Genomic DNA, 9,936 nt, shown 5'->3' with positions numbered 1-9,936 from the left:
TGTCTTTCTAGGTAGTTGCTTACTCATGCATAACATACATTGCATTCTTTGAAACCTATGCATGTCATGGATCACCTAAGAGCAAGTGTAGATTGCACATAAGAAGATGCTTGTAACTAGACTATTGTATGGTGAAATCACAAGAATTTTATTAAAGTAAATCAAGAAACATAAAGTAAATCAAGAAACGTAATTGAATAAACTTGCACAATTCAATTAACACAATTAAAAACAATCATAAATCCACATCCAATTAACCTTGACTTCTTTCCATTCCTTCATCTTTTCTAGAAAGGGATTATAATGTTTGACTAAGGCCAACATCTTGCTTCCTATTTTAAATAGATATTTGATTATATGATAATAAGACATTAGAGGCACATGCCCGCATAAACAATATTTCAATTAATTCAACCATACATTCCCACAAGAGAGTTTTCATTAGAGCTACATGCCCCACATAAACAATTATAATTTTCACTTAATTCAGCCATACATTCCCATACATACATTTATCTCTTTTTTATTTTTTGCCTTCTCTCTCTCTCTCTCTCTCTCTCTCTCTCTCCTAGTGGAAACTCCATGCAAAGTTTAGTTCAAATCTATAAATGTTAGGTAGATGCATGCAACCATGAGAGCATGCATAGGGACTCTTGATACATGAAAAGGTTACTCATTAAGGGTTAATTCTTTATAATTTTCAACTTGTATCTTGTAACTCCACAAATGATTACACGAAAAAAAAAACCCAATGGGGGCTCTTGATTAATAAAGAATAAGGAGGATAATCTCCTTTTTTACACTTTTATAGAGATATTAGAGATATCTACCCCTTCCAAAGTCAAGGTTTGCATTCTACTTGTGAGACTAAGCCTAGTCTCTTCATCATTTCTAGCTCTAATTAGCATGCAAACCACCTCACGCATGGAGGGCCTCTTCAATGGCAAAATGTTGGTGCACAAAAGGGAGATTTTCAAAACTATTACAATCTCTACCAAAATGGAGCTATTTTTCAAGTCTAGTTTTGGGTCCAAAATATGGGTTAGCTCTTTTCTTGAATCTATACAACTTCTCACCCATGTGACAAGGTCTGCAACTTGGTCCTCTGATTGCACAGGAAGCCTTCCTGTTACTAGCTCTAATAACACCACCCCAAAGCTATACACATCACACTTGTTTGTAATCTTCATAGTGTATGCATACTCTGCATGACAACAAATTCAAAAAAATAATAAACAACTAGACCATTCCATTAAAAAATCAATTGATTTTCCTTTTCTTTTTGCAAATATACATATATATCTATATATCTAATCATATAAAACAAAGACAAATTGTGATCACAATAAAATGAATTATCTTTTATGAAACACAAAAGAAAGTAGAGATACTAATATTGAAATAAACAAAGAGAAAATGAAAAATTAATTGTGATCACAATAAAGAAAAACTGTGATCACAATAAAATGAATTATCTTTTATGAAACAAAAAGAAAGTAGAGATACTAATTTTAAAAAGAAACAAAGAAAAAAAGAAAAATTGTGATCACAATAAAATGAGTTATCTTTTATGAAACAAAAAAGAAAGTAGAGATACTAATTTTAAAACAAAGTAAAAATGAAAAATTGTGATCACAATAAAATGAAATATCTTTTATGAAACAAAAAAGAAAATAGAGATACTGGTTTTATCACTCAATAATGTGTGTGCAAATAACTTCCTTTCCATGTATTTTTCTCACATCACAATTACACAAAACTTCATTCAGTATCTTTTGCAAAACCACAAATAATATTTTTTTTTCAAGCTTACAATTTGTGCAACTAATTTGGTTTTTCCATGTGCTTTCACATCACAATTACTAAAAAAGAAATCCTTGATTAATCATATCATGCATATGGCATGATAAAAAACCTTCCATTTTTCAAGAGTAAAAAAAGACTCTCAAGGCAAGAGAGCAGAAGGCAAAAAAAACTAGACATGAATGCTGCATAACACTATTTAGATGGACACTACATGCTACATATGTGCATGCATTTACAGAATACCAATTTAGATGAACACTACATGCAATGTACATGTGGAAGGGTTCATGCACATGTATACATACATCTCTTTCAACGAGTATCACATGCAGCATACATGTGGAAGGGTCCATGTACAGATTAGATATACATGCACCTCTTTAGATGAACACTACATGCAAAATGCATGGCCAAAATGCATGGCCAAAGATCCATGCACATATATACACCGACATATAGCATGGCACGCATGGCACTTGAAGGTGTGTAGCTTAAACACTGGCATGCTAATTAATGCACATCCATAACTACTTTATCTAACATCAGGGATTTGCATAATTTTAAGATTCATATTATGCACCTACCCTTGCAAATCCTACATCCAACATTTTAAGGGTCTCAACAGTCACATACTCATGCAGATCCATCCACACTACATCTACCATAAACACACACAATGTCATGCACATGCATTCACATCCCAAAAACTGGCCTGTAAGTAGAAAAGTGTGTTTATCCTTAAGACTCATATACACTGGCCTGTAAGTAGAAAAGTGTCTATCCTTAAGACTCATATACACTCAGGCACATCCATACATAGCATGTATACATACACACCCCTTGAATACATGCACAACCAAAAACATTTAGAAAGGTATGTAGTTCTTCAAGCCTCACATAAACACTCATGATCCAAACACATACACTTTGAATGAACTTGCAAGCAACTTACATGTGAGCATGTGCACACTGCATACATACTCATGGATAGACAATGGCACCCCCGCCACCACAGAGGCACGCATGCACACACACACACACACACACAGAGAGAGAGAGAGAGAGAGAGAGCATACCAGGAGCAATGTAGCCATAGGATCCTGCAATGACAGTCACGGATTTTGAGTATGGCACATCAATGAGCTTAGCCAGCCCAAAATCACCAACATGAGGTTTGAGGTTGTGATCAAGAAGTATGTTGTTGGACTTGATGTCCCTGTGCACAATGGGGGGCTTGCAATCATGGTGAAGATAAGAAAGCCCCTCAGCTGCCCCCAGAGCTATCTCATACCTCCTCCCCCAGTCAAGCACACAAGTCTGCCGGTTCCCATGTAAATGCTCCCCCAAGCTCCCCTGTGACAGGTACTCATACAAGAGCAAATTGCAATCCTGGTGATAGAAAAAGCCATAGAGTTTCACTATGTTCCCATGCCTTATCTTGCCCAGTGTTGCTATCTCTGCGTTGAAACTGTTCTCTAAACCCGACCCTTCCCTTTGTGACACCAGCTTCTTCACTGCTATCACATCCCCTGATGGTAGTTTCGCCTTGTACACTGACCCGCATGCACCCCTCCCTATCATGAAACCCTCTGCAAAGTTGTCAGTAGCTCCTAATATGTCTTGGAAACTAAACCTAGGTGATGTACTGAAGTAGGACTCTTCCACATACCTGTACACATCATCTGAGTGCGGTTTTTTAGATGACCTTTGGCATGTATTGCAGCGGGCCACCGTGATTATCAGCAATACAACTCCAGTAGTCACACCTGCTATGATCCCTATGATGGCTTTAGTAGAAACCCTTGCATAGGATTCATCAAGGGTGGCATTACTACCCCGAGGAGACGAGTAGTTTACACCACAAGGGGTTGAAAGAGAGCCTCCACACAAGCCCATGTTTCCAAAGAAGTTGCTCACTGCCATGTTCTTGAAAGATGGTGTGTTGGGTATAGGTCCTCTCAATCTGTTATTGGAAACATTACACACAATCAAACTGGCCAAATTGGAAAAAGACTGCGGGATCTCCCCTGCTAACATGTTGTTTTCCAGATACAAGTAGTTCAAGTACTGAAGCTGCCCAAGTTCTCCTGGTATCTGGCCAGTGAGGAGGTTGTTTCTAAGGCTGAGAGAGTACTGCAGGGCGGTAAGCTGACCTAGCGCGCCTGGTATGGTGCCGTTTAGGAAGTTTCCTCCCAAATCAAGATGTAGAAGGTGGGTCAAGTTGCTCAAACTGCTGGGAATGGGGCCTGTTAGCTTGTTGCCTGAAAGGCTGAGATAATCTAGTTGATATAATTGAGAAAGCTCTGAAGGGATTGAGCCTGTCAATGAATTGTTGCTCAAATCCAGCATCAAAAGCCTTACGGAATTTGCAAGCTCCACAGGAATGCTCCCATTGAGGGTGTTCCCAGACGCTTGAAAATAGCCCATCTTGGAAAGCTTTCCAAGATCGGTGGGTAGCTGCCCGGACAGGCAATTCCCGGATATTATGAGGGTTTGAAGGTTCTTAAGGCCACCGAATTCTGGTGGTATGCTGCCCACAAACTGGTTGTATGAGAGATCAAGCAAGGTAAGGTTAACTAGTCTACTGAATTCTGAAGGGATTATTCCAGATAGCCTATTTTGATGGAGGTCTAGAGATGTAAGAGAGTAACAACTCTTAACTCCATCAGGGATTTGCCCTGTAAGCATGTTAGACCCCAAGGTTAGTGTCTCTAATTTCCCATTAGCGCAGATATGCCCGGGTATGCCCCCGCTGATATGATTGAAAGACACATCCAACACAGTCAAGTTAGTGCAGTATCCGAATTGAGGGGGCAAGTTGCCAGTCAGATTGTTGTAACCCAATCGCAGCAGGTGAAGGTTTGGAAGAGACTGTAGTTGCCATGGCACCTCCCCGGTGAGGTTATTGATGGAAATGTCCATCTTCTGAATGCTGGCCAGCCCTCCAAGCGCTGTAGGAATGCTCCCTGTGAGCTTATTCTGAAACAACTGCAAAAGTGCCATGGCTTGCAAGTGGCCGAGCTCGCTTGGGATGTCGCCCATGAGTTCATTCATGGAAACGTCCAGCTCTACCATATTCGAGCAGTTCCCAAGCTGCCATGGAATGCTGCCATTCAACCTGTTTATATACAAGTATAGGTACATCAGCCTCTGCAGCTTGCCTAGCTCAGGTGGGATCTCTCCTGTCAACCCATCATCATACAATGCCAATGTCTGCAGTCTGCTCAGGTTTCCAAGATGAGGCGGGATGGCGCCCCACAAGTTATTTCTCCACAGACCAAGCATGGTTAGGTTCCTCAACTCCCCGAGCTCTGCAGGTATTTCTCCTTGTAGCTTGTTCTGAGTCAGTCCCAGTATTTCTAAGCTCCTGCAGCCGCTCAGCTCCCGTGGTATCGGCCCTGTCAGCATGTTGGCGCCAACTCTGAGAATGGTAAGCTGCTTGAGGTTGCCCAAAGAAGCCGGGATGGAGCCTGTCAAGTTGTTGGTGAACATGGAGAGCTGTCTTAAAGAGCTGAGGTTGCCGAGGTCGTGAGGTATGCAGCCATTGAGGAAGTTGCCAAAAAGGGTAAGAGCTTGGAGGCTGCGGAGGCCGCCTATTGCAAGGGGGATGGAACCCGAGAGCCGGTTTCGGCTCAAGTCCAAGAGCTGAAGAGTGCGGAGGGTTCCTAGTTCAAAGGGGATCTCACCTGAGAGCGCATTACTGCTGAGGTCAAGCTTTTGCAAGGATGTGCAGTCAGCGAGGGCGGTGGGGATAGGTCCGTGCAGAAAGTTCGCCGATAGGTTGAGCATTTGCAGGTGTGTGAGCATGCCTATATCATCTGATAGAGTGCCAGTTAGGTTGAGCCCAGAGAGATGCAAGGCAGTGACCCTGCCTTTTGATGATGATGATGAGCATGATACACCCACCCATTGGCATGGTGAGATGTCTGTTGCAGTCCACCCATTAAGCGCAATAGGGTTTTGTAGGCTAAGACTCCACCTTAGCAAATATCTGCCATCATCAGAGAGGGAGCTGGAGGTGTGCAGAGAGGTCACTAATAATATGAAAATCGTTGACATTGTTGATATACTTGTTGCAGGTCTTGCCCACATCCTTCCTTTCCACTAGCTCACACACACAGCCAAGCTCAAGTGGCCTGTTCCCGCAGTGAATGGCAAGAAAAAATGGCATCCATATTAGAATTTGAGATCTTAAAAAATGCCCAACAATTTGAATTACTCGAGAGGCAGAGGTTAATACAGAATTAAGAGACAGAAATGCAAAGAAAACAGGTTTGTTTTAGATTAAGATGGCTTTACCTTGCAGTAGAGAGTGCAGCAAACCCTCTCTTGTTTTCCTCTCATTGCACCACCTTGAAAGCTTCCTTTGAACTGAACGAGACAATATTTTTTTTTTAAAAAAAATTGAACGAGACAAGAATTTTTTTTATAAAAAAAACACATTGAAAAAATCAAATTTTTTTAAGTAGAGTCTGATTTTAATGAATTAACAAAAAGACTCTTGAGAAAAAAGAGAGTCTAATTTTAATCAATCATACTGTTTAAATATATTTTGAACTGTACAAGGAATCAAAAGTGTAGCTGTCTATAACTAAAAACCTAAAGTAGAAGTTTTCCTCTCTTTCTAAAATTTTTTTAAATAAAAGAACGTATAATTATGATATATTTTATTATAAATTAGTATAATTGCAATTTAGAACTCACCCAAATTTAAAAAAAAAGAACGGAGACCTCTTCCAGGCTGCTATTTTTTCTGTCCTAATAATAAAAACGAAAACATGTTCACCAATCCCCATCAAATGCATGGCTGGAGATTTTCTACGTTTTTTTAAAAAATTGCGCAGAAAGTCAAAAAGAGAGGGAAAAAAAAAAAGAGAAAAAGAAAAACACCAGCCAGATGACGTCATCCTTAGCTTCACTTCACTTGAGCCCTTTTGTATACAAGTTCTTTTTCTTAATCAAATTCCTAGATGATTAGTTAAAATTGATCACTCTTCCTCAAGACAAGGTCAAAGTCCATCCCTTGCTTTTAAATATCAGCCAATGAAACATACACTATGGGCCAAGTCTTTTACTTGCCAAACCCCCCCACGCCTCCCGAAAATGGTGGTGCTCAGTGCTCGAAAGAAACATCAGGACAACTCTTATATCTATCCGGTATTTGTTTCCGAAATCTCTACAATATGTCGGTCTTACGACTAAAATATATGGAAAATCATTCCTTTAAATAAGGGCTATTTAAAATCTCAGTCGGGTTTTCTTTTAATTCTAGCCAGTACAAATACACTAGAATGCTGTTTTTTTCGAGCACTGTTTGAATCTACCCTAAGGACATGTAACCTCTCGCACATTTTTTATATCCAAATAAAACTAAAACATTATAATTTGATTTAAAAAGCGCTACCAATATTAATGAAGTGTATGGTAACTAAGTATTACCCCCATTACTGTATTTTTAGTGGGTGGGGAAGATAGGCTTGGGCAAGGTGCTCAAGCCCTGCTATGTAACCGTGAGTGTGAATCGACTCCCTCCTCCACTCACTCACTCACTCGAGTATGAGAAAAAAACAAATCCTCCTTGCAAAATAAAAGGAGTTTTTTTCAAAATCAAATGCTCTTTCCATATTATCTAGGCTGCATTAATTATCAAGTGCCTTGCACCCTTTAATTAATATAAAGTTTCTTTTTTGAGAGAGAGATTTTAATTAATCACACCATGCTATGCGGGCGTGAGTTTGAATCAACTCCCTCCTCCACTCATCACTCACTCACTCAAGGGTGAGAAAAAAACGAATCCTCCTTGCAAAATAAAAGGAGTTTTTTCAAAATCAAATGCTTAATCCATATTATCTAGGTTGCATTAATTAATCAAGTACCTCGCACCCATTAATTAATATAAAGCTTCTTTTTTGAGAGGGAGATTTTCCACACACCCATGGGGAGGCCCTCCCCATGCCTCCTTTTCATACTAATAAGCATCGAACCTAGGTTACATTAATTAGTCAAGTCCCTTGTACCCATTACTTAATGTAAAGTTTCTTTCTTTGAGAGAGAAATTTCACACACAACCACACACCAAAAGCAACGACCAGTGCCTTGGGACTCCGAAGCTCTATCCGCTAAGATACACGACAATCAAAGGCTTTTTTTAAAGCTATAAACCTTACAAAGTGCCTCCTCCCTCAAAACCAGGTGCAACCCTCGTTAATCCCACACTACACAGATTGGCATATCTCCATCGCATAGCCCATTCTCTTTCTTATCCTAGCACAGTGAGAGACCGTTTTCTCTTTTGCACACGCACGTGCACACACACACAAAGATCTGCACTTCTATGCACCTAGGGAGACAAAGTTCACCATATGTTCTCAATGATTCAATATAGAGAGACTTGTGAGCTCTTGATCACGAGAGAGAGAGAGAGAGAGAGAGAGAGAGAGAGAGAGAGAGAGAGACTTGTTCTCTTGCTTATTCTTCATGGATGGGGGATCTCCCCATTTGAACCTTGGGGTCTATCTCTAAAGACCCTTGGTGGGTTTGTATTCCACTCACACGAGAGAGAGAGAGAGAGAGAGAGAGAGAGAGAGAGAGAGAGAGAGAGAGAGAATGATTAAACTTTCTTTTAAAGTCACATGATTAAACTTTCTTTTGAAGTCATATGTTTTTGGCATAAGATACTATTTTATTGTAAGCTTTGATTATGGAAAGTTGTTTTTATAGAATGTATCCAGTAAAAAGTCAAAGTCGATAAGCATGCATAATTTCCTACTCTCCTAAATGTAGTTGCAATACCTGATGTCCCAAATTTTACATCTTTTTGTTAAAGTATGCACCATTTGAACCTTGGGGTCTATCTCTAAAGACCCTTGGTGGGTTTGTATTCCACTCACACGAGAGAGAGAGAGAGAGAGAGAGAGAGAGAATGATTAAACTTTCTTTTAAAGTCATATGTTTTTGGCATAAGATACTATTTTATTGTAAGCTTTGATTATGGAAAGTTGTTTTTATAGAATGTATCCAGTAAAAAGTCAAAGTCGATAAGCATGCATAATTTCCTACTCTCCTAAATGTAGTTGCAATATCTAATGTCCCAAATTTTACATCTTTTTGTTAAAGTATGCACCATTCCCAAAGTAGACAATGAACGGTAATGATTTTTCTATGTGAGAGAGCCCCATATTCTGGCAAATTTGTTAAACAATGTAGAATTTGAATCTTTATTTCCAAAACACCACATTTTTTAGCACTAGATTGTCATGTGTCTTATTCAAACCAACTCATATTCTAGTAATAGATAAATTACTACATTAAAAGTAAATGTGTTGACCATAAATTATAATTTATGTTTTTTCCAATGTATTGAAAAGATAAACCATAATCTTAATTATTAACCTCAAATGGTCTAATTCCATGCGAACCATTTGATATTTTTTAGCAATAGCTTTGGCATGTGTCTAAAATGGGAAACAATTATATATTGAAATAATACATGAGTTACAAAATTGAATTACTTCAATATATTGAATAGATAATGAAATATATAAAACATAAATTTATTTTTGCATATATCAAAAAGAGAAAGCACATGTTAATGTCAGATGTCTCATTTGACATCGGTTTTCAAAATAAATAATAATCATATGTCAGATGTCTCATCTAACATCCATTTTCTAAAAAAACAATCAACATTGTGCATGGCTAAAGTAGTAGTAGCTTTGATATTATCTAATCTTCTTATAATTGGAGGCTAGAGTGCATTCCCACCCCAACCTAGGCTATAAAATGCATGTTACTTCCCACCCCAACCTAGGCTAGAATGGAAATGCAACTATCATTGGGAACTTAGTGTTACCCGCATTGAGCCAAGCTTCGAAGTGCCACTGCTATTTGTTGGTCACTCCTCTCCTCTGCATGCATGCTCCACGAGTGTGTCACTCACCGTGGTTTCTCAACAAATCACCCTCTCTCACTCTCACTCTCAAGCAAGAGGTACAATGCATAACCTAATCACACTCTCTAAGCTCTCTCTCTCACTCTCAAGCAAGAGGTACAATGCATAACCTAATCACACTCTCTAAGCTCTCTCTCACATGCGAGTTGAGCCAAGATTCCTTTTAATTATTTATAAAA

The 9,936-nt window shown here is 39.0% G+C and overlaps 1 protein-coding gene across 2 annotated transcripts; it reads right to left on the bottom strand.

Moving 5' to 3' along the window:
* Positions 1 to 740: 740 nt before the first annotated feature.
* On the bottom strand, positions 741 to 6,170 carry LOC147620558 (uncharacterized). 2 transcript variants are annotated; one of them, XM_086824789.1, is made up of 3 exons: positions 6,106 to 6,170; positions 2,883 to 5,942; positions 741 to 1,204 (listed from the first exon to the last, which is right to left on the bottom strand). In XM_086824789.1, the coding sequence occupies exons 2-3, from the start codon at positions 5,896 to 5,898 to the stop codon at positions 798 to 800; spliced, it is 3,423 nt and encodes a 1,140-aa protein (XP_086680915.1). In that variant the 5' UTR covers positions 5,899 to 5,942; positions 6,106 to 6,170; the 3' UTR covers positions 741 to 797. The 2 variants fall into 2 exon arrangements, with proteins under 2 accessions (XP_086680915.1, XP_086680916.1); XM_086824790.1 differs by lacking the exon at positions 6,106 to 6,170 and having other exon boundaries at positions 2,883 to 5,944.
* Between the last annotated feature and the right edge of the window lie 3,766 nt (positions 6,171 to 9,936).

This window comes from Cibotium barometz, chromosome 31 (genome assembly GCF_041138505.1).
Source record: "Cibotium barometz isolate CiBa-2024 chromosome 31, ASM4113850v1, whole genome shotgun sequence".
Taxonomy (NCBI): Eukaryota; Viridiplantae; Streptophyta; class Polypodiopsida; order Cyatheales; family Cibotiaceae; genus Cibotium; species Cibotium barometz.
Note: the sequence above shows the minus strand (reverse complement) of the source record. Positions and strands in the feature narration are given on the sequence as shown.